This window comes from Empidonax traillii, unplaced genomic scaffold (assembly GCF_003031625.1).
Source record: "Empidonax traillii isolate 1590-97213 ecotype Southwest subspecies unplaced genomic scaffold, ASM303162v1 scaffold415:size763157, whole genome shotgun sequence".
Lineage (NCBI taxonomy): Eukaryota > Metazoa > Chordata > Aves > Passeriformes > Tyrannidae > Empidonax > Empidonax traillii.
The window spans coordinates 206,587-232,771 of record NW_020955608.1 but is presented as its reverse complement, the minus strand read 5'-3'; the positions used below and the strand labels follow the sequence as shown (position 1 = coordinate 232,771).

At 36.2% G+C, this 26,185-nt stretch overlaps 1 protein-coding gene across 26 annotated transcripts in view; it reads right to left on the bottom strand.

Moving 5' to 3' along the window:
- GPHN (gephyrin) overlaps positions 1-26,185 on the bottom strand; it is a 280,408-nt gene that overhangs the window by 110,489 nt on the left and 143,734 nt on the right. For 16 of the 26 annotated variants that reach the window (XM_027894065.1, XM_027894070.1, XM_027894069.1 and 13 more), the window contains 2 exons: positions 22,216-22,308; positions 12,330-12,368 (listed from right to left, as the gene is read on the bottom strand). The exons of 1 other annotated variant lie outside the window; for it this stretch is intronic. In XM_027894065.1, coding sequence (XP_027749866.1) covers positions 12,330-12,368; positions 22,216-22,308 — 132 coding nt within the window. The remainder of the gene's footprint in view (positions 1-12,329; positions 12,369-22,215; positions 22,309-26,185) is intronic. 9 more of the 26 variants (XM_027894066.1, XM_027894090.1, XM_027894091.1 and 6 more) reach the window with 1 other exon arrangement.

Here is a 26,185-nt window from a genome sequence, read left to right as displayed (position 1 = left end):
TTTAGTCCTTTTTTCCACAAAGGGAATTAGATGGAAAATCACTCACAACATTATATCCTTACTTCCTAACACAAATCTTCTTCAACGCACAATCCATCCAGTCTCCCAACTTCTAACTTTAGCTAGGACACAACATCTTAAAGACTGCTTACAGTCCCACCCTCTCTTCATTTCTCCCACAGTAGTTGCTGTTCAGTGGATCACACTGTTTCATGCTCTGAAACAAGATTCTAACTTATTTGGCATAACTGAACTGCTAGCAATGGTCACAAAACTGTGAAATCCGTGGTATAACAGACAGTCAAACTACAACACTTTGATGGTACAGCTACCAAAACAGAAATAGAAAAGAGCATCTTAAATATAAGGATACGTCGAATAAGCTGAATTTTCTTGGTAGTTTGATATAGCAAAATAATAAAATGGAAAAAACCCAGGCAAATTATCTTGTGGGAAAGATTCAATTATAAATCACATCCTTGTACTTTTGTAAGCTTTTAGTTTACAAACAGAAAAATAACCCAACAGTCCTAGAGAAGGAAAATGACAGAATCAACCCAATCTAGGCATCCCTATAAGAAGAATCCTGGAGTCCTATAATAGTTACATGGATAAAACACTTACAGGAGGCAATAAATAAAACAGAAAAAAAATTCTTAAATTTTAATTCTTAAAAAAAATTCTTTAAAGAGTACAGATATTCATGTGTCCATATTGTCAAACACTGTAACTAACATTTAACATGTTTTAAAGAAATATGCCAGTATCAGAAGACATCAGACACAGCTACCATGTAAACCTTTGGGTATTTTATTAATAAGCAAACTGTTGTGGGAAGCTGGAACTTTGGTTTATACAAAACCAAGCAACATCAATTCAGAAGCTGACACCACAGCCTCTTTTATTTGAAGCATAGCGTGATGGTTTTAGTATCTGCAATCCTATACTCAGAAACAAAAAAGTCATTTAAATACAACCCAGTGACAGTGCTTCTACACAGGGGAAATGAGAAAAAGTGGCCTCGGAATGATGTAGACAAAATTAAAACCTATCCATGGAGGAAGATTACCTTAGGATACCTGCTATTAAATTATCAATCACATTAAAAATTCTTAAGACCATCCACAGACCTGATGATTTTTATAATACAGAAGAAAAAGGCATTGCAATGGTGGAGACACTTTGCTGACAAAGAAAAAGCTGGTGAAACATGGAATTCTCTATGTGCATACATAGGAAGTCTGTATCTATGCCTTTTATTTTCAGATAATACCAAGCTTCAAAGCTATTCAAAACCAGTTTTAAATATAAAGTGCATTCTGAAATTTATTTTTTGCCCTTGAGCACAGTGACACTTTGAAGATATCATTAGTTAAAATTCTAAACAGGCTTCAAAGGTAGTACAAGATGCAAGAGAGTTCCATAAACAACGATCCTGCAGCTCAGGGAGTCCTTCAATGAAATTCAAGTCCATTCTCCAACTTCACAAGAAAAATGACCTTCACAAAATGTCACTGCTAGCAGGCAATATGATTATTAAAAATGTATAGACTAAGCAATAAAATCTGAAAGGGCACAACGTCCAAACAGCAGTACAGTACTCAACAGAAGTTTCTAAAAATACTTGTTTCAAAATATATGCTTATATTTATTTCTGCAGGCAGACCTCCATAAACATGGGAATGCTTCTGGTTTCCATATTTGCAGCCTTACTGCATGGATGTTAAAAAAACTACTGCTGCTAAGTAAACCACTTTTACAGTGACATCTGCTCTTGAAATCAGTCACTGGATAGCCCACTTTTGGAATGCCCTCAAATAACATGACTTAAAATGTGCAGTGTACAGGAACTGAAATAACCATCACACTGGGAAGGATGCTTTTAATTAGCTATATATATTTGAATGAAATTAACAGTGCTGCACAATGATTTACAGATAACTTGTGTCTATCTGTTACAACTCTTTGTTTCACCTAACAACATACCTAAGTGCTGGTGGCCAGGTTTTCTAAAATTTATTTCAGTATTTTTCCCTTGAAAGAAGGGTGGAGGAGAGATGTCAAACCTAGATTTTCATCTGTGTCCAGTTCATGTTCCAGTTAACTGTCTAGTACCAGCACCTGCCTGCACAGAAACTATTAAAGAATTAGTGACTCAGCACCTTCACATTTTACCAGTACTCTAGCAAGGCTGAATTAAGACTGTTCAGCCTTATTTCATGGACAAGGTTTTTGTTGGTAGTCTCACCATCAGCCAGCTGTTGCCTGCTGCAGGGGGTCATAATGTTGGCACAGAATGAATCACAGATCAAGGCTGTTGCTGCTGACCCTCATACAACAGCAATGATGACACTGCTGGGCACAAGCAGGAAAAATGAAGGTATTTTATTCAGAGCTGTCACACTGATGCCTTAACCAGGACTGAAGGTATATACTGATTCTCAAAACTGAGGCTGATAACTATATAAAAGGTAGGTGAAAAATACGGGAGTAAAACTGTATAGAATACTAAAATGACAGCAAAGAAATGTCCCCAGTTTCTCATGCGTAAGGTGGTAGTGCAAAAAAGACAGATGCATACAAGAGGGATGTAGGTGGAAGAGAGGGTTTCCACAGAAGCAGAAGCACTTGAAAATAAAAGCAAGAGTTCAGGAGACAGACAGAAATGCACAAAAATCCAGTCTGGAGGTTGCAAAGAAAGACAAGGTTTGTAGTTTAGATAGCAGAAGGAAACATGGGAAGAAGGAAGCTAAAGTGGGAAGGCAGAGTTGCAGAGAGGAAGTCCCAGCAGTAGGATTGTCAGAGGGGCAGAAATCAGAGTAGAATGAGAGCAAGTGAGTGAACAGAGTGGGATGGAAAATAGCAGGGGAGGATGAAAACAGATGATTTTTAAGGTCCCTTCCAATCTAAAGCATTCTATAAGTCTATAAAAGAATACTGCACAAGACAAATTGGACAGACAATACATGAGGGAAAAACTCAGGTGAAGCAGAAAGTAAGGTAGGACATGACAGAAGTGTCAGGCTCTGAGGGAACTATGGAGATAGACAATGGGACTGCAATAAATGCTAGCTTCTACTCTAAAGAGGAGAAGCAGGGACAAACAATTTAATTATTCAGGATTTTCTAACAACATCTATGAGAGCAGTACATCTCATATTTCATTGCTGTATGAATAAATCCAACGGATTTTAAAGCACATTTTTGATTGTTTACAAAGTGCCTTTTTATTGGAGTTAGGGCATTATGTTCCCAAACCAACTGATATATTTTTAGATATCTTTGACGTAGTTGCAGTTGCTTAACAGATGGCTCGCTGCCAACTGTTTTCACAGAGTTCTCTGCTGCTTCACTGCCTTTCTTTTCCTCTACATAAATTAAGTTCCTAACCTGTGGAAGCCCTCCCAGGCAGTTTTTGGAGTATATACCCACTGCAGCCTGATTTAATTAAAAGACCTAGGACTATTCTTCTTGAAATGTTCAGAAACTCCTTATCTTTTTCTTTCAGGTATTAAGCATAGCAAAGTTTGACCTCAATAGTAATCATTTGAGACATTTTATATACTCATCAGCAGTTTTTGGACAGTAATACAGTTTTATTTCTTCAACTAAAATGCAAATACAAGACTCAGAATTCATAATAAATTCAACGAAATTAAGATGACAGAGACTGCCTCCGTGGAAAATGTTAATTCTGTCGAAAAAGTTAAAATCTATGACTCTGCATAGCATATCATGGAGCTATATATGTAAAGTAATGGACAAATTTGCAGATAATTTACATTTAACAGACTATAAAATTGGCATTGATAACATTTTATTACCTATTTGAGCTTTTCACTGAAAGCTGAAATCTTGGAAGGGGCTAACAAAAGAAATACTTGTATACCCTCTGCAACAGAGCTCACAGACCACAGTCAGATCTCAGAACAGCAGTGAAAGGACTAGAGAGAAAGATCAGTCAAATATGCAACATAAAGGTCAGTCACGTCTGTCAACCAGTTGTGTAAGAAGTATATACCCTAAAAAAAACCATTGTATCTCTCAGCCTGGAGATGAGATGCTTTCTTCAAGGTTATTCAGAATACCTCTGCTGGAGACAATACATGTGCCAGTAATTTTTATTTACAAGTCAGCTATTTCAGCTTATTGCCTACTTCCCTACTCTTATCTTACAGGGGAAAAAATAGAGCTTACATGAAGCTAGACTGATCAGAGCTTCTTGCCTAAAAAACATCTATTTCTTCTCCATGTGCAATACGAAATACAGGTTTCAGCAGTTGGTTTCTTTCAATACACTGAAAAGGTTTCAGATAAGGATCAGTTTTGAGACAACTCATTTTCACCATCTTGCTGTCTTCCTATTCCCTGCTACCAGTAACCTATGTAACGATAATCTGTGTCTTTTTTTTTATGGATGTAAGGCTTGACAGGAACTGCGCTCTTTGATGTTTTCCAAAATCAAATTTCTTTGGCTAATTACTTGGTTAACTTGACACATGGATAAAAACAATCATGAATGCTATGGCTGCAAAACAACCAAAACCAAGCAGGTTTGTAAAAGTCTCTCCTGTCGTCAAAGTTAACAACCTTCTAACAACATAGTGGCCCTAATACTTTTTTAGAGTGCTGCAGTAAGAGATACACCATGCAATGGCTGTTTTTTCATATGTATGCATGTAGGATTATCACTGATTTCACAATATCACATCACACAGATCTGTGTAAGTCAAGAGGGCAATGTATAGCTGCTTCTAGACAGGATGGATCCCAGAAGCAAGTGTTTGGTGTCATTCTAAAGCTTTTGACAGATTCACACCCAACCAATGAACCACATGCACCTTAGAAAGGTAACAGCCTGACAGTTGTAATTTCCTCTGCTAGGGCTAATGATATGGGTCTGTAAAAACCCATCAGCAGCTGTATAGTCCCAGGGTAGCAGAGAATAACTGATGTAAGGCTAAATTAAGTGGCAATCACTATGTCTGGGCCCACAGGATGGACTTGTGGTGGCCAGGCAGAGATTAGTCCAGTTCTGACCCTGATGTGTGTATTTGTTCCTCCTCATGAAATGACCCTCCAGCTTCTATCGATTTAACTGTAAAGTAAGAAACTCAGTCTGAGACTGAGCCTCGATTTTGATGTTCCTGTTCAGTAATTTTGATTTTAAATGCAGTTATCTCTGTCAGACACACATAGACACATACTGAGAGCACTCTCATGTTTTGTTGTGGGTTTTTTTGGTTTTTTGTTTGTTTGTTTTTTTGTTTGTCTGTTTTTTAAGGTAAAATAAAACAAAACATGTCTAATCATATTAGGGTGGCTTACTCTACCACCTCTACCTCTTCTCAGTGGTGATACATACTCCTCTAACTAACCAGATTCCACATTCTTTTTCCTCTTATTTTCCGAACTTCACAGCCAAAGGTGAATGAAATCCTGATCAATGTAGCCAACAAAAAATGAACTCTACAAACTGGTGTATCTGCCCACACCTATAATGCACTGACAGTAATAAGAATACTGCTTGCACTCTCAGCATATTTGCAGTGATTCTGCTGCCACCAAGAACCTAAATATCACAGAACGGCCCTAGAAAATTTATCTGGGTAAGGAACAAAAATGTCACAGCAGTAACTGCTGTTCGATTAAATACAGACTCTGTTTTCTCTCTTTCTCCCTATATCCATGATTCCGCCTGCAAATTGCCTGCTCCGAATTCCCTCACTCCCTTCACTGGGACCCATCAAACCATTTATTGTAGCCTAATGCCTACAGCATGAGACTTTGGCTCTGGGAGCTAATTCAGTGTCCTCCATGTTTATAAACCAGTATCAGTGAACTATTTTATCAGTACAGTTCCACTGCGTATATGATCAGAAGTACCTCTGACAATACTCAGTGACTTATGCATGACCAAGCCATGAATATATCTAATTCTCAGTAGCTGGACTCCATTGACACTTATTTTTGTAAACAAGTAACTATATATTATTATTATAAATAAAAGGTATGTTAATTAATAAAAATCTTAGTATTTCTTGTAACTTTCCTTAAAAGCTCGTTTTCTTCAACTGAAATCAAACTAATTAAAATATTTACTTAATAATAGTTTCTTTTTTACTTACAGGTTGCAAAACATTTGGGGGAAGATACTTGACATTTTATACAAATAGAGAAGCTGAAAATTTAAATTAATATACCAGAAAGACCAACAGTGTGGAATTTGTAAATTATTCCTCCACTTTAGCAGGTCTATATCTAAATTTTGAGCTAAACCTGGTTGCATCTAATTTACATAAACTTCATATATCAGTGATTTGTCTGCCCCATTTGTGTAACTGAAATGTTAATAAAATTGATGTATTTGGGCAACAAACCATGTGCATTTTTAAAATATCACTTCTAATATATATTAAGTGTTAATATTTTTTATTCCTCATTGCTAAATGAAGTTTTAAGATCATAAATATGTACAAAATATTGACCATAAATCCTAATCTTAACTTTATGATACTGCCTAGCCCCATACATTGTCAGAAACCCACAAGAACAATCATTTTTACTAGCTGCTAAGCAAACAAACAGGACACTAAATGCTTTTCTGCACTCTAAGGAATGCATTTAGGGTCTACGAAGTTGTACACAGCCCACCAGACACATATGTTACATATGTTACAGCTGTCTAATCGTGTAGGTTAAGTCAGTGCCAAAAAGCAGATTATTTGAAATGGTGGAGAGGTTAGGAGGATTAGCTTGTTAAAACAACAGCTGGAAACAATGCACTGCACTTAGCACAAAGAAGGGTCAGGTGTCTACTTCCTTTTTCAGCTCTCTTTTTCATGGGCAAACTGCTGTACTTCCCACTTGAGCTCCACCTTGTGCAAGAACAAATCCTTTTCTGTTCAGTAAAAGTAGTACAGTTGAAGACTTCCCAGTAAAGATAGTAATACCATTCTGCTATTATAAAAACACTGTTAAAATTTTAGCTATTAATAGTTACTATTTGTTTAAGTTTTCCCTCAGTTACTTCAAACTGCTTCATATTTAATACAAAATGTAAAAACCTAGGAAATCTAGCCCAACTTTCATATATTTCTCTAAAATTTGAAGAGAAGGAACAAAACCTGAGATGTGAAAAATTTTGTTCTCTGCAAATCACAGAGTCATGCAGCAAAAATGAGAGAAGTATGGGTATCTACACTATTTAAATAAGAATTCTACATGACTGAACTGTAGAATGTAGGTCATTCAGATTCTCATGAATGTAATGAGCCTCATCTAATAGTTAATAATCTTCTAGACTATATATTTATACCAGAGCTGAGTCAGGGTACAGTTAGCTTCATTTCAAAACTAGTGCCAAACTTATATTCTTCTATACAGGGGAGGGAGGGTGTGTTTGTGGGTCGGGGAAGTATATTAAGCAATGAAGTCTAGAACTACTGTGATATTAGGAAAAGAACAGGCACTATTCCTTAGAGATTCTCATCAGTACACATAAAGAATGAGGTCATCAGGTAGAAATGCACACTGCTTTTTTTTTTTTTTTCTAAGAACTTGCCCAGTCTCTTGGTCAGTGAAAGAACCAAAAGTTTTTACTTGCAATTTCACTGCTGTAAATAAATAATTTTGCAATGCTTCTGCTCTTGCACTTCAGTAACTGAAACTGCGATGTAGAACTCCTTTCTTTTGAGGACGTTGTCTGATGTTTCCTAACATTTGCTACCTTCTGCCAAGAACAAATATGGCACATGAAATTTTGCACTTTTAAAAGTCCTGTTTCTGCCACAGATAAAGTAGCTCCTCCAAACAACTTCAGAGCTCAAATCATCAGTGTTGAAGATTTAATAAAAACCAACGCTTCCTGAAATACAGCTTCTACACTACAAAGGATGGACTAATGAGTGATAATTTTTCAAGAACACACCATGGCAACACAAGAATTACAAAAAGTACTTTACTTTCTCTTAAGATTCTCTTACACAGTATCTTTACTCTCCAAGTAAACGATAAAGCATCTCTAATAACAGCAGCTTTAAAGTACTTCTGCCATAACCTAAAAATTCTTAAAAAGGATTCTTTTGCGACACACATTGATGCAATTCATGTGTTCAGAGTCTGAACAGTTGTCACTTTTGGCACATGTGAATGATGTCTTTATTAGAACTGGACAACTAAACAGATTTTGAATGACCTACTGTGCATTCTGTCAAACGATCTCCTATACAGGATTATTTAACTTCTGGCACAAATTACAAGTTTCTCCTCCAAGATTCTCATGGAAACAATTGAATGAAAATGTTTCTCAAAGAAGATGGAAAGTACTTTGCTGAGACTGCTGCAGCACAGAGCACTGAAATAGAAGACAGCAGAATTCCTAATCTATACTGAGTGAGGAAAATTAAATACATCGAGTAAGCCTTTTCCTCTGGCACTTGATTTTACTATTTAATTAATGGTTTACAATACTTTATAGCAATGTTAACAAAATAAAAAAAACCAAAAAACAGTATAGAATATATTCCCTATATTACACTGCTCCTAAGATGTTTACTATACATACTTCCAAAATGCCAATTTTTTCCAGTTTTAGAAGACGTTAAAGTATCTTTCATGCCCTAGGTAAAATCAATTCAATCATTTATTGACACTATTCAGCTGTGGCAGATCAATGCTTTTACTAACTCTTCACATTGTATAGACATAGTATGGCAGTTTACTTCCCAGCTGGACACTCATAATTTTGAAACCCTGAAGTTGTTACAATGTACACACCTTTTCATTAATACAGATAGAGCAACACAGGTATATAAGCACCTCCCCTCACATACAATTCTGCTGTGCTTGAAGCAGCAGACCATGTTGTGCTGAAAAATCTTGTTGCTTCTTAATAAAATTCACTCTGTGTCCAAACTTTGTCAGCAAACTGATTTTTATACCAGCAGTGTGTAAGTAGATCACTGAGAAACAGGAATAGCTTTCAAGAACTGGTAAGACAAAAGAGATCCTTAGATAGGCACAGTGCTCAAGCTAGTTCTTGCTCTACGTACTCAAAATATAGACAGGGCTGGACTCTTGCAATGAATGCTAAGCATCTCACTACCACATCAGGTTTCTCTGCAGTGTCAGGGCAGGGTATTCAGCGTGCTGGGTAGGGGAAGCTGGTGAGTACCTGCTGGTGAATAGCCTGAGGCCCTGCTGCAAACTGAGAGAAGAGGAGAGGGAGGTTTGGGGCAGGGGAGGAAGGAGAGAAGAGCAGTCACGCAGCAGGTATCCCTGTTGGAGGTGTCTGCCCACCCTCCTCCCCTCAGGTATGGGTTGTGATCCGGATGGCAGGCACACACCAGCTCCCAGGGGCACCACAAAGCTTGAGTTGTTTATAAGACAAAACCTACAATGCATTCTTTCAACTTACCACAGACTTTTTTTAAAACCAATTTAAATATTTGTACCATGGTCACCACCAAGTGACCATTTGATCAGATGGAAAACTGATTTATCTTGATATGTTACAGTGCACCTGTCTGAGACAGTACTGCATCAATTCTGTGGTAGGTATAGTTTTCAACTAAGAAAATTACACACATTCAAGAAAAAACATTGTGTTCATTTTCCTCTGTTTTTGTTGCTTTTCTGCATGCCAAATTTACGTATCTTGAATACCATTTGAAAAAAATCCCCACATTTTTCCGAGATATTAAGTTTTAAAAAACTTTATTCAAATAACTAAAATGATACATTAAAAAATTACTTATGGTTCTTGGGATAAGAAGTGAGTTATAGCAGCATCCTGTAGCCCTGCAGCACTAAAGTGAATATTCCTCCCCCTTTCCAGTACCTGATACACCTCTCAAACAACAGCCTAGGGAAGCATCACAGTAACACTGTGACTTAAAGCTTGGAGAAAGATTTACCACTGAGATCTGTTCTTGTCACCACACCCTTCAACAGCATGAAGCTGGTGGGAAGTGAGAGACTGCCAGCCTACCGTCTTTAAGAGTTTGTGAAGTTGTGAAAAGAATATACTCAGAGAAGCAAGGGAGGGTTGGGAAGGCTGAGAAGAGAGAGGGACAGGAGAGCCTATGAGAGTGTAAAGGAGTAAACCTGGGCATTCACATCCTCTGGTTCCTTGGAGCAGAGTACAAGTTTACTGGTTTCTAGAGGTTAACGTGAGAACTGGGAGAAAGCTCCTGCTAGCTCTTACTAAGAATATTGTCAGCTGTCCTGGGAGCCATCCTCCACAGCAGTAAGCTGCTGTTGGGAGCATGGGAACAAGGTGCTCTACCACAGACTTCCTGATTCCAAAGCTGGTCTTGCACTTGGTGAAGGAGACTACTGACTCAAGGGCTGCTGCCTCTATGCTTAGACATAATTTCACACATTTGAGGTATCTTTGAAGATAGCAAAGTACTATTAAAATATCTGAAGATATTAAAATCTAGAGTTAAAAGAATATTACACACAATTTATTTAAGTGTAGTAAGAATTTATTATGAAATTATGACAGGGTTCATGATGACAGAATATTTTCTCCAGTTCCTAGTTGGTACTGGACTCAAAAACCCAATTAAACCCATACATAATAAGCCAGAAACTGTGGCAGAGCTATATAAAGGCAGGTCAAATAAACTGAATTAAAAGAGGCAGGAAATCCTGCTTCTTATTCTAAGATGTGACAATGATTTATTCCCTTACTATGGACCTTACCAATACAGTCAAATCCTTGTTCTTAATATGCGAGAGAGTGGTAAGAGGTTTCTGTAAACTGGCAATTGACCATTCTCCCAGCACAGAAAGAGTGGGAAGCAGCAAGTAGGTCACACTGTGGTTTGGCAATACTGTACTGATCCAATGGGTTATTTAGATTAGCTACAACCCTATGTTTAAAATTAAGAGATCTGTAAAATTTCTTAGTTAGCTCCTCTGATCCACTGTGTTTAATAAACACTGCTCTGCATTCAAACCTTAATCTTTCTGAGCCTCAGCAACAGATTGTTTTTTCCCCCTGTTATTACCTACCTTCCATGGATTCTGTGAATTATGGTGGGTAATATTAGCATTGGAGTAATTATTTAGTATTGAATTCAATACCGAATACAGTATTACTGAACAGTAATACATCTATCAAATAAAGTGATGGAAGCAAAAACTAAATAAAATTCAGTTTGTTTTGGGTTTGGTTTTGTTTTCTTTTCTTCATAAGGTCAAAAGGGTTTTGAGCAGTTCGATGAAAAAGCTGAATGCTGGTACTGAGATCAGTTTTTGGTTGGTATGTTGAACTGAATCAGATCATGAAGGAGCCAGACAATATTTTTTCCCCATTCCTTACAATTCTTCTTAATCTTTTCAGACTGGTACATATTTAGAAATAAAATCTAGGCAGATGGGCAGGACAATATGATAGAAAGGCCAGCCATAAAAGCAAGTGGATAGGACAGCAAAAGAGCAAGTATCAGTGAGTAAGCAGACCCAAAGAGCAGCAAAGGGACACTAGATTCAAGGATCAGGTGAAAAGGCAGAAGGAAAATGCCAAACATTCAGCAAGTTGCTAAAGCAGTACCAAGCAGTCAGCAGGTGTGCCAAGCAGCAGAAGAGCAATTTCACAAAGTCAGCAGATGCACTCAGCAGAAAGGCAATGCCAGGCACTTGGAGCAGGAGACAGGGCAGCAGAAGGCCAGTGCCCGTGTACAGTCAGACTGAAAGGACAGCAAGGAGGCGACACATGCCGTTCAACAGATGGACAGGGCGGTAGGTAGTCAGTGTCAAGCAATTAGCTGGTCAAGAGGCAATGCCAGACAGTCAGGCAAAGGGCCAAGACTTCAGGAGGACAACGCCACACAGCCAGCAGGTGGAGAGAATAAAAGACAGTAGTAAATGCCAGGCAGTCCCCAGACAGACAAGTCAGATAAAGACCAAAGCCCACAAATAATCAGATGCAACTTTCGGCAAGGACAAAACATAAGCTTGCCAAATGATTGACAGGGCAGCGGGGTGGCAGTGCTTTTTCAGTAACTTAGGATACCATGAGTGAAACAGTCCCAAGAATCCAGACGCTCACCCTTTGGTAATATCATTTGATCAGAGTGAACCATGAAAATCCACAGGAGAATAGCACACAAATGGAAACAGCAAATGAGTCTGACCCTAGCACTTGGGGAGGCCATGGGACCTTCCTATAAAACAAAAATATGAGAATCCACAAGAAAATCAAACAAATGGGAAAAAATGTGGCTAAAAACTGTTTCTGATGATGATTAAAAAAGCAAAAAAATACTAGCAAAGAATTAGTCTGGAAATGATTGGGTGGGATTGAAGATGTTGCTTACCCCTCTCTGGAGCCCACATAATGGGAATGTTGGGTATTTCTGCAGCAGAAAAACAGAAGAGAAAAGGGATTTCTGACTCCCAGTTCAAGGAAAGCATGTCATTTTAGGACTGGGTAATCTCTTTGGGCAAAAAATAAGAATTCAACTGAATCTTTGCCCATCCCCAGATACATGCCTTAATTGAAGTTTGTGAAAAATTTAAGAAGATCACATCACTTTCATCTCATGACCTCCCACCCTTGATCCCCAAAACCACACTTACCTCTAGCACCTCTAGTATAAGAGGGGAAAGGGGATGATCTTGTGAGCTCATTCCCATAGCCACTGCAAAATAGGTTGTGAAGTTGAACAGGAGTACCCATTAGCCACTGCTGGCCATTTGTGAGATAAACTGGAGTCACTGTTAGCTGTTACTCATTATTTGTGTATGTCGATGTTTGAACTTGGCTTAGATACATTCACACTCTAATGAAAATAATTAGCCTTATGAATCTCGTGGGGTAAACTTCTTCTAAGTGAGAAACTTAGAAGCACCTTTTTGTTACCTTAAATATCCTCTTCTCTTTAATTTAAGCACTCTGTTATTTAACGTGGTTGTTTATATAAAAAAATTAAACTATGTTTCAGAAATCTTAGCTGCTGCTCTGTTTCAGAAACATGTACTGAAGTCTAAAATGTAAGAACTGAGAAAATCTCAGCAGTAATAAAGTTCAGCAATTTGACTCATCTGTCATTTCAGTCATGAGTCTTTTTATTTAGTAAGTATCTTCCTAGTAACTAAAAGTCAACCTACCAAGATTCAAACTTCACAATTTCTGTCCACTTAGAAGTTTATCCACCTGCACATTAATTTTTTATTGGCAACACTCAAACCCTACATTCCACTTTGACAAGGTAGTAATATGCTACAAAAAGCTGATTCTTCCCTCTTTTGCAAAGGGAAGAGAACCCCACATAATATAAAAGCATCATTAGCTCGCCTGTGCCCTGCTGAATTAGGATTTGGAAAGGTCACAGAGAGAACCTGTATGAACTTGCCATGCACTCATACACAAAAAATCTCTTAAGGAATACAGTAGTGACAGGCTAAGCTGATGGAACATTATTTATACTGATCCTCTGGGTATCACCCACTCATCTTCTTGTAGCCGAGCAAGGCATAAGAATAACAGAGGCTAATACAACTTCAAATTTAGAAATTGGGGTCAAAGAAAAGGAATTTCTTCCATATCCAAATCTTCCTGTGTCAAACACTACTATTTGGGCTTAAAACAAAAAGGCAGGCAATTTAGGCAGAGAAGACCAAGAGTCTTCCATTGTATGATTAGAAATGGCATAAACCAGCCAGGAATTGCAAACACAAATTAGAGCATGAGGTAACTAAAAAATCCTGTGATTTTGTGGCCAGCAGCAACTACAATTAGCTGCACCATATCAAGAACAAAATTGCTATCACCTTCTCTCTGAAAGATCTTTCAAGCTCAATGAAAATGAACTATGACAAACTGATCTCAGCATACCATAAGAAAATGTTTATTTGTGGAGGAAAATCTGGAGTTTTTTTAAATCCAGTGAAAGTTTAAATGTCAACAATTAAAAAGGGTAGATTATGCACCTCACTATTAATTTAGGTATTCCAATTAAAAAATAACTGGGAAAAGAATATATGCATGAAGGCACAAGAAGCTAAAATATAGTCTAAATTAGGGTTAAAAAGTAATAATTTTCTTGTCTATAATTGTTAAGACTTTCAAGTCTGAGTGTGACAATAGTCATTTTGGTTTTGTATTTTGCTAGTTGTACTGAGCCAACATTTTGCTAAAGCTTCACTGCTCCACGTGGTAGCAATTAGCAAAAGCAGGTGAAGGACTAGTTATAATCCTAAGAATAACTCCTGAAGTCAGCTGCTTTCCAAGACTCTTCTAGTTTCTTTCCACTTAGTGGCTGGAAAGGTTCCTACACAGCAGGCAAGCAGCAAATGAGAAATTCTCTATTCTTTAATAAGTATTAGTTTTAATTATCAACTATGTTAATAGTGAGTCATTTTGCTGTTCTGGTGTGCCTATGTCAAAAGGACTCACTCACTCACTCAATTTTTCACACATCTTAAATCCAAACTAGTATTTCCCCTCTAGTTATCATGTCTTTAGGCTGCCTTCACAAAGAGGTCTTTCTAACATGTCTATAAAAATTTTTTGTTAATTTTCCCCGTATTAAGCTTTTACTCTTTGCAATAGACCATGACCCAAAAAAAATGACACATTAAGGGAAAAAATTGTGTAATTACAGGCCTGACAATGTTTTCAAGATTATTTTCCCCTGACTTGATGTTAAATTTTTTTTTTTCCAGTTTCCTATTATCCTCTCTGAAGTGATGCTTTAATGGAAACTATTTTTAGAAATGCTTAAGAGGAAAAAAATTCCAAAAGTTCCAAATTTAAAATTTATTATGCAGAAGTTCTATGGCAGGCCTATTTTTCTTTACACAGTTACAGAAAGGATTGCAAAATATATTCACTGTTGTGGCTACATTGCTAATAGGAGACAAGCCAGTTAACAGAGAGAGCTGTGGGCTCTACAGTGAAAACATGGCTAAAAGGCATCAGTAATACCAAGAGGAGGAGAACTCTATCTCATTAAAAAAGCAAACTATAATCATATTGTTCTTTTGGCTGTATTTTTGGAAATATTTGAGTTCACTGAGATAGAAACCATATGTCTACCCATAGACACACCAGCCTTCTTCTAGTTTCCATTCTGAAACTACCTTGGAATAAAAAACTTATTTTCAAAATTTAAGAATAAAAAAGAGAGTCTCCTGGCTCACTGTGGCTTTGCTGCTCATTCAAACATTTAAATCCCTCACTGCTGTTTTACTATTCTTCTCAGCAGAGCTTGCAAATCTTCCATACATGTTTGAGAGTCAGAAAACAGAACTTCTATTTGCTATTCCAGAGTATTAAGGACAGCTAAAATAAAACAAATAAAAGCTGATCCTCAAATGGGTAAAAGTATCCAAAGGCATAACAAGAATTCTATTATCATTACCTTTATGATATGATGGTCAGACAACTTTACAAAGAAGGTTAATACATTAGTTAAGTAATTTATAAGTTATTTGTCCAAGCATCCTCAGCCAGTATTTTCAGGGTTTTGCATTTTCAAAAAAGAAGCAGAAGCAACTAATGTGATCCTTTTGAATTCAGGAGATAAAATTGCCTAATTATTGACTTCAGGATCCATTTTATTCAAACTATCTTTTCATCTAACATACAGAACATAAAGCCAGAATCTAGTTTGGCCTTCCATGCAGGATAATTCATTCAACATCATCCATGATTTCTCTATGAAGTACAACAAAACTTGAGTTTTATAGGAGATTTCTCCCACTATCAAATACTTTTGATTTGACAGAATTAAAATGAATAATACAGGCCTCCTTAAGGAATTTGTTTGTGTGAATAATCTCCTAAACAAGCAATCCAACCTCAACCCATAAAAATCTTCCACTATTTTCTTATTAAATTTTTCTGGCTCAAGCTTTCTATCACCAGCTATTTTTACAATTCTCTGAAGTAGGCAAAGAAGGCCTTTGCTACCTTGCAAAGCCTTTAGTACTGTACATTATTATTTCCCAAAGAAAGTACAGATAAAACCCAAGATATTTTCCAGTTTTCTTTATGATAAACTAAACAGACTGAGCTGTGTAACTCTCACAGAAAGCCATCATGTATTTTTTTGACTTTTTCTGTATCCATTATGACATTTGAAACTTTTTAAAAGAGAATGTCAAAAAAAATACGCAGCTTTGCATTTTAGACACATCAATTCATATACAGATAAGTATCTTCTGTATTCCAACACTTCTATTTTCCCCATATTCTTCATAGTTGTCTATGTTGGAAATCTAGACAGAAACAAGTTGAGAGACATACATTCTTTCAATCCAGTATCTCAGCTGGATTGACACAGACAAAGAAACAAGTCAAAGAATTTACCTAACCCTCTTTATTTATCAAAATAATCATTCTTCAGGAACATTCTCTCTGCATCTATTTCCTTCATCCTTTGGTGCTTTTTTGTTTATTTGGTTGTCTTTTTTTTTTGTTTTGTGGGGATTTTTTGTTTGTTTTTTTGGTGGTCTTATTCACTGAGTAACCTCAATAAGTAAGTAACCTCAAAGAAGTGTAACCATTGAGTAACCTCAAAGAAGATATTTGACTAAATGAGATCAGGCTTTCTTTTCCCTCTCATTTCTCACTCTAGGTGTCCTGTCCTGGCAGCCTGCAGTTGTTCCCATGCAGTGACTGCAGTTGGTGACAGCACAACCAAGACCTTCAGCAATGATGGTGTGTTACCAAGCTTCCCTGAGAAACTCAAACAAGAGAAAAGAAGAGAAGGGCACTTTTTAGCCCTTCGTAAGTCAACTAAATCAGTGTGGAATTTCTCAAGATACAGGCACTTCTGTAACCTGACAGTGTACTGTGTAATGCAAATAATTTGTATATTGGTTCTCGAAGAAACTGGTAATAGTTGTTAAGTGAAAAGTGTTCTGCAACTAAATATATCAATTCTGTTATAATAGCTTGCCTTCCAAAGAGGGCTTTAAAATCTAAATAAATAATTTTTAATTAAATTATTATGGCACATAAATATATTTGGATTTTTGTAACACCAAATACAGCTTTTCAAACAAAACATTTTAGTGAAATATTAAAGCAGATGGGATAAAGGTCTAATCATATAAGCTAAGAATTGTCTGGAGGACTAAGGAAAAGGCAATGGTATTTTATAGAGTTGCTGCTAAACTTCTAACAGAGGAGAACAGAATTTGGAGGAGTCTGTCCCAGAGCAATCTATTCCATTTCAGCTTGTTTGTTGCCTAGATGCATGTGGCAATGTTTTCTAATTCAGATCCTTTAGGAGCAAGCTGGGTTGGAAATAATTTTCTAAGAAATATGAAGGCCTCAAAAGGTCTGATGGCAAGTTACAGGATCAGACATCCATACACAGCATACTTCATTATATAACAGCTCAACATAGGAATCAAACAATGTGGAGCAAGACCTCCATTAAAAGATATGGAAAGCAACAGTCTTAATATAGACTACAAAAATATATATTTGTTGAAAAAGGCTATTAAATTGGAGGGTACCTGGAATATTGAAGGGTGAAAAACTGAAACAACAGCCTGAGTAATTAGAGACCGTAAATTCCATATTATTCCTACAACAAAATTACTTATGTCCCATGTGAGATGAAGGCTCCATTCTTCCTCACTATGGAGCCATCCTGAAGTGACAATTTTGTAAAAATAAAATAAGTTTCTTTTGTTCTAATTACAACACTAAAATATTGCTAAAGAAGAATAGAAGCATTCCTATATCCATAACAAACAACAGTAGAAATCCTGCTGCTCTGGAAAGGCACTATTTGAACCAGGGAAGACAACCCCCCTTCATCCCCAGTATACTATTTCTAGTTTAAATTATTGCCTATTAAATGGAAATTGTTATTTGAAAGTGTAATCCTCAGTGGATTTGGGTTAATCTGAGGGGAGCACCTGTTGCTGTGAGAGTATGTTGTGTCACAAGCATCTTATTTCATTAACAGAGTTAAAGGTAGAGTAAACAGACAAAACACATGTTAACTACAAATAATAGACATTAAGAGGGTTGCCAACACTACTTGAAACAGAAGAATGGAAGGATATAGATATTAAAATAGTCTGTGGAAATAAAATGGAATTTCAAGAAAAATCCCGAGAGATACCTTAGAGAATGGAGGAAAGCCAGGTGATCGAAAATTTGATATTGGTAATGATTATAAAAATGTTGTTGCAATTTTGAACTGAATATACAAAGACTTATATCACAGCAGAATTGGGACCTTCTTCCCTCCAAACATGGCTTCTGTGTGGCTATGTTTAGAGCATTTTGCTCATTCTGAGCACGGTTTTTTCATAAAAATGCTGACAAATGGAAGGGAGTTCCAGAGAACGATGAGCTCTTATCATGGACTAGAGAACTCTGATGAAAGAATAAACAAATACGCATACATTGTCAGATTAAATGAAAACAAGAATGTGTCTAAATACATTTTAAACCACTCTATAAGTACTGAAGAATATGAACAGCAAGAACAAAAGCATTCATAAATTTTCCAGAACACTGGAAAAGGAGGAAGACTATAAGGAAACATCTGTCTGGTTTTACATGCTGGAAAAGAGCTCTTCTATGTTTCTTCTAAAGCATTTTTTTAAAACTTCAGGGCTGAAAATTATCTGCAGCGTGGACGAACTATTTGTGAATACACATAGCAACACAGCTTAAGAATGTCCAGCATCAGTTGAGGCACAGTAAGTTGTTTCCTACTGCTATTACCTAAGTACATAAAATTAGTCTCATAGCTGGGCAAACAAGTCTTGCACAGAATCATACTAGAGACAGAGGATAAGAAAACAGCTAGAAGGGAAGCAGACATGACTTTTTCAGAAGTATAATTTTGCAAAAGAAGAAATGTAAAAGCAGAGAAGACAGAAGGTAGAAAACTGAGCATAGCACCTGTATACATGGGGTTTTTTCTTTCCCTTTTGTACTAACCAACAGCAACAGAGAAAATATCTCAGAAGGATACATAGTGATTGATAAAAATGCTGCAATAGTATTTAAATTTTTTCACAAAAGTTAACATATATTATTATCAATGTTCTTTGAGAACTACCACTAAAGTATTGTAGTTCAAAGGAAAAAATGTTTGCATCTGGAAATGCAAAACAGAAGTTCCTTAAATAAAATAAATAAACTAACTTGGGCTATATGTAAGTCCTGATCTCTGTCCAGCAACAAGTTGATTTTTAAATCAACAAGTAGACTGTAGAAGCAGTTCCAGCAGAGATTTAAAGACTATCTCCTTAAATTATACGCAAAGTAAAACTGGGAAAAAAACATGGCTGTATCCACAATATTAAGCCCACACTTCAGCTTTAGTCCAAATGCAAAGTACCACCAAGCGCCACGGTAAAGAATTCCAGCATTCACTAATAACATCTATAACACAGTTACTGTCAAATTCAGCCATCCATTGAGTGAACTTGATTTTTTAAATATCCACATGCATTTCATAATTTCTAGTCATGTAGTCAAGAAAGTAAAGGATATTCACACTGCTTAATTAAACAGACCTTCAGGACTAATCAAAAGCTTCTCTGCACCCACTGACTACATCGAGGCTATAAATTTAGGGATCAGAGACAGGTAAGGAAAATCAGATATTGCAAATATACCTAAAACGGTCTATTCTGATACAAGAAAAAATGTCATTACACATGATTGAAACATCTGCAATAACCTGGTATGGTTCTGATATAATGTTCAAAAGGCAAAGTGAGTGGGGAAACTACTAATTTTTTTTGAAACTTAATTAACATTTCTGAGATATCAAGAAGCTATTTTTAGCTACATTATACTAGGCACTGAATTTCAATTTTATGAATAATTACAAAATTTAATTAAGTCTTTGGGCTGTAAATACTCTTGGGAATTACCTTTAATGTGTATGTACAATAGCAATTATATATCTATACTCAGAAAAAAAAGGATGAAAACATGGTTTCTAATCCAAATTACAGGAGAAGCAGGGAGAAGCAAGACTGAACATACCAGCTGAAATACGACCCATGGGACCACTCTCCCTGTTCTCAGGAAAAATACTAAAACATCTTCCATTATCAGATTCAATTCTTAACAGCAATGACAGCATGCTGGATCAACACTACACACACAGAAGAGATTAAATCCACTGCCTGCATCAACTCAAGTTTTCCTAAAGGCTTGTTATTGCACATTTCATGTTGACATACTGAATTTTCCATTTTGAATTGGCTTTCTCACTGACCCAAGACATAAATTATGGGAACAAAACTTACACTTCTTAATATGTTTTTGGTATGACACATACTGGCAAACTGATTTTCTTCTCTTAAAGCATTTGTTTGAAGGAATGATCTAATAAATATTATCATAGGAATGATCCTTATCATTGATACTTTGTAATAAAACCTGGGATTCAATCTCTCCACTGTGATTTAAGTTTAGTACTGTAAGTTAATTCAACTTAATTGAGTGAAAAGTGAGTAAATATATACTCTCCTATGAAAATTTTATTAAGTATGGGAATAATTTGACAGTCAGAACACCCAATTCTGTTGTGACCAGCCCAAGTCTTGCATGTGTTACATTTAAAACCAATGCCGTTTTTCTACAGTGCAAGTTATTAATTATTTTTATATCAATGTGTTTGTACTATATAAAGACACATTAATAACTCAGATTAACTTTCAAAACTCATCAACTCATCAAAACTGATGAAACAAGTCACCCCCACCTGTCTTCATTAGTCTAAGTAACAGCAATGCAGTGTAAGGAAAATATTAGGTGTTTATGTTCAGAGTTCTCATTTGTTTATTTCTTGTCCCAAACACTGCTTGAGAAATTGTGGCTAATTTTTGGCACTGGCTGAAATGCCTTCTCTGGCAGTATTGCCCAGGCTCATCCCTGCACAAAGGAAAACTGAAGAAATTCAGTCATCCTTCTACACAATCCTGTCAATACAACCTTCGAAACCATTAAGTTGGTTTGGGAGCAAGATACAACTTTAACCAAATGCACTTTTCACTTTTGGTGGCTTTAGCACAGTGAATAATCTGCAAAATCAGTTTCACTAGCTAGCACACTGAGGTCATGTTACACTGTTTCCATTTCCTGATAAACAGACCCCAAAGTTTTAGTTACTCAAGATTTCTAGTATATAATTTAAAAACATCAGAATGAACAGGAGCATTTTGCTTACATGTTTCTTTAGTTTTATACAAGTTTTATACCATAAATTAAAAAATATTAATATATTTCCAAAGGAAAAAAAATTAAACTGTAGCCATGTGACAGAACACATTTGTAAGTAAAAAGCATTGTAGATACGCTATAAAAAACTGAAATTAACTCCAACACGAAAGTCTGAGCAACTGAAAACTTAAATGAGTACTTAAGAGAAATCTAGATCTGTTACATTATGCAAATAAACACTTCAGGCACTCAACCTTAATTCTGCCCTTTAGTGAACACAAGCAAACCAAATAAAGTATGTGATTTTAAAAGTTCATACGAATCTAATTTGGAACCATAAATACCAAAATAATTCAATTGCAATCACGCAGTAATTTTACATGACAACTCATGGCCATGAGGTCATTAGGTTAAATTTCCTTTTTGCCCTCTTCACTTCAGCTCCGTATAAGTGGAACGTAACCAGATTTCCTGTGCAACATTTATTGGTACAGGTTGCCTCCATCTCTGTGCCTGTTTAGGTTTTTTTGACAATGTGGTATCAAGCAGATCAATAGTAGTTTTGCACTATTGATTGAATTTTTTCCCCCTACTATCTGTCTCACACTCCAACCTACAATGCAGTAGTTGTCAATGCAAGACTCTGCAAGGGATAATTAAAGGATCTCTCTTATCCCACTTTTCTTTGTGGACATAACAAGATTTTGCTTAGCAGTGCTGTACTGCAGTGCTAAGGAAAATCACACTAAAAAGCCATCAGAATTTTGTTTTGTAAGGGCACTGGAAAACCATTATGCTATACCACATTTTAATTTGAAAATCGTTTTGGGTCAGAACGCCAGGTCAAAATTATTCTCTTATGCTACACTCTCTATTGCTTTTTTCTGTTTCCAAGTTGTGTATCACTTGACCTGTCCATAGATACTCCAAAAAAAAAGTTAGAGAGGAAATAAAAAAATAAAAAAAAATCCATCCCCCACCTCCTCCAGATCCATATATTTCTACACCAAAGGGCAGATTTTTCTACTCCAGGACTATCTCACCTCAGGAGTGACATCTCGTGGTGCAAACCCTGTTCCTCCAGTTGTTAAAATCAAATTAAGTTCCTTTTCATCACACCAATCTATCAGCGTCTCCTGAAAGAGAACATGAATCCTGTCAGATCTAGCAAGCAGTATGTGGGATACAGTTATCTCAGAAAATACAGGAAGACTTGAAATGTCTTAAAAACAGAGGCACACACAATAAATACAGGGAATTGTAAAATCATTCATGCTTTTTATACAAAGATTTTAAACCACTATTTATAACCAAGATAAGACAGAATAATGCAAGTATCCACACAGTATTTTTTTGGAAATGGAAATTAAAATCCTATTCTCCATCTCTTGACCTGAAATGGAAAACAAGAATTCACAGTTATTATTTTCTATCACTGTTTATTTTGATACATAAATATAATATCCTTTGACACATGCCAATAGAGTATGTGCATTTAATTCAGATTACATTGTTGATTCTTGTCACAGTAACTTTGGTTTCTATGCTGCACTTTTAAATAGCCTGAAAAAAGCAAGAACCACATATTTGTAAGCTTATTTAGTAAAAGATGCAATAATGCACCTGATGCAGCAACACAAAAAGATGATCTATAATCACCTTTTCTACATTTCCTCCACCATCTCAACAGGAGTATGTATACACATTCCAAGGCTGGACTAAGAAATCTGTCATGTAAAATGACTTGCAATACTGGATAACTCACGATACTGGAAAAGTGTTTAATTTTATTTGCATTCATTTTTCAAATGACTTTTTAAACAAGTTCTCAAACTGTGATAAAAATTTTACATAAGCAGAAAATTTATTTAACCTCAATGTGATTATATCACTTACCCTTCATACTCTACTGTGTGCTAGCAACACTGGAGTGCAAAATTAGCTGTGTTGACTGACACAGTAAAGTATTCATCTGCACAAATCGGATCAATTACTTAGAGAGCTATCCTTATTACAGCAAAGAAACATCATTCTTTGAAAAAGTTTATGGCACATTTAAGTTTCTGGAGAATTATACTGGGGAGCAATGAATAGTTTTGGTGATTGTTGGCTTGAAGCTTCTTACTTATCAAAATTATCTCTGAGAAATAAACCGATATTAAAAGCTTGAAATAAAAATGCCCAGAACATTTAAAAAAAGTATTACCAATTTAGATTAATTCTCAGCTGTATTTTCCGCGGGGTTAGTACTGCTCTGTAACTTCCATTTAACAGAAGGTTCATAGACAGACACTTCCAAATTGCAGTCTGACGGCAAGCCCCATCATGCAAAAGTATCCAAGGATTACTTGAAGAAGTGGCAAAGCCAAAGGTTCTATATTTATTTCTCCTTTCTTTACTCATCCTTCCACTTTCTCTTTTGCATTCTCTCTTGTCTTTATTAAAATCACATTCGTCTTTTTACCCCATCCCTTTGGAGGATGGCACTCTAACTGGGCTGTAGATTACCAGAAGTTTGTTACATGAGCATTTCAGATAAGAGAAAGGAACACAGATAATGCCTCAAACCTAGAAATAATTGAACTACTAAGTCAGGCTTTTAACTTACATTTTGAAAAACACGTGAATTACGGTAGCAAGAAGCATTTTAAGTCTAAAAGCTGTTTGTTTCAAGAACATAGATATACATGAGAAAATTTATTTTAAAGAGGTGGCATCTTCTCTATTTTATCATCTAAAAATGTATTTTTCTTGACTTCAAAAGGGTACAAATTTCAGAGAATACTTCAGAAAAGTTCACTGTTTGGCAAAGTTAGACCTTAATACTGCACGTTATTTTAAAAATTATTATAATCAGGACAAACTTCTCAGTATGAAACAGGAGGGATATATTTTGGTGGTTTGATTTGTTGGGGTTTTTTTCCTTAATGAAGCATTTATCTTTAGATAAAATAAAACCTGCCAAACTCCAACTGGTTTTACAGAGAAAATAAATAAAAAAATCCTTCCTCTGTTCTCATTTTGCTACAGTTCAGTAATACTCTGGTTAATAAGGGGGAAAAGAATATTGTGATACCCTACAATACACTAAAGAAATCAGTACGTTAACTTTTTAATTATCTGAGCAACAAGTGCCTTTTCCTGCTACTCCATCAGTGTACTTAGGCAGACAGAATTCTCTATCAAGTTCTAGTTATTGTAAATAAAAAAAAGTAATTTTTCAGCCTTTCAGGAATAATACCTTTCACTATAAGGTAGTAAGTTTGGGTTTCATTATATTTTAGAAGTGCAAGTTTATAACTTAGATATTTTAAAACCACAGAAAAATACCTGAGACTGATATTCAGCTTATTTACTTTATAGCCCACAAAACTCTGTCCCACAAAACATCCTCATTGACGTTTTAAGTATTTCAAAAAGGAAGCCCCACACAATTGTGGACAAAGAGTGGACTCATTTTCACTTTGCTGCTGACAGCAGCCCAGCTAGATGCTCCACTGGCTTTGCAGAGAACTGAATTTTCTGAGTTCTCAAATGAGAATTTCTCTACGCTGGTGACCTGATATTTGGCTTCATTGATGCCATACAAGCAAAATTATTGTATAACGTCTCAACCAAAGAAAGTTTCATTTAATAATTTTATGCATATTTTCATCCCTTCTATTGTTTCACCGATGATAAGCTTTCAAGAGAAAATGAGACTAGGTCAACAGATTACGTAAATCACTGTCATTTCATTCAAGTCAATGGAATGGAGCTGATGGATACAAAATACAGTATCTGACTCTGAAAACAGTCCTGTAAAATTACCACCAAATCCTAAAAAGCCAGAACAAAACTACAGACCTCCAGAAGAAAAACCTTGCCTCATTCTTTCTCTGAGTTCTTAGTCTTTCACACATAAATTTATTGATTTTAAGATCAATAAAGACCGTTTCCTCATGGAAAAAATGCCTACGGTGTATGGCACAAGGCAAAGACCCTATGTTTATTGCAGATACATGCTTCCAAATTCATGCAGGCACTGTCACGCGAAACCCAAATTCTTCTGGAACCACACCTAACCTATAGTGCTACCTGACATTTCAGTCACTGAACGCCTAGAACACTTACAGACATATTTCCTTCTGCACAGGTAACTTAAGCATCTCAATGTCCAAGATGAAAAACTATCTTTAGTCTAAAAGGCAATGGGCATGTCACAGAGTTCTGGTCAGTTCCTTCTGTATTTAAAACAAATTCTAGGACTCAGACTCTTCAATTAACGATCCAGCCTCGATCTGGAAGATTCAAGAGAGAAAAATTACATAATATTTTAATTTGGTAGGGTTTTCCAGCAGCTCCTCGTGATTATCTTGAATATTGTTGTGTTTGTAGTAACTCTCCTTACTAGTAATTTCTGTGGGATAATGTTCCAGCATGATACGTAAGAAACTTGCTCACAGAATGCACAATAACAATGGCGCTATTTTGTGACTCCATTAATGTACCATCCTCTAATTTCTATTAGGAAGTGAACATGAAAAACAAACAGGGATTCCTTACTGAAATGAAAGGAACAATTCCCTGATCTTTGGAGATAACTGAAGTTCATGGAGTACTTATTTTAAATTTTTTTTAATTTTTGGAGTCTCATAAAATAAAGCCTTATTATAATAATGGACACTCTACATTTCTGTCCTTGTTTGTTGCTTCACTTAAATAACGGAGTAGAGCAGTTGTATATGTGTATGAATTATTTCCTTTTTGGACTGACAGAGGTCACACATTCACTGACACAATATCATAAAGCATGGTCTTAGCCAGAAATTTAAACTTGAGACAGGTTGCAAGACTGCTCCAATTCTCCTACTGCTACTGCATGATGGTCTTCCACATAGATACTGAGACTACAACCCTTACTTGGTGCAGAAGTTTAATGGCCAGTCTCTTCGCGAACGAAGAACCGGGGAAGGTCTTTCCACCTTCCAGCCTGCGCATTGGATTTTTTAGGTGAGACACAGTGTGCGCGGA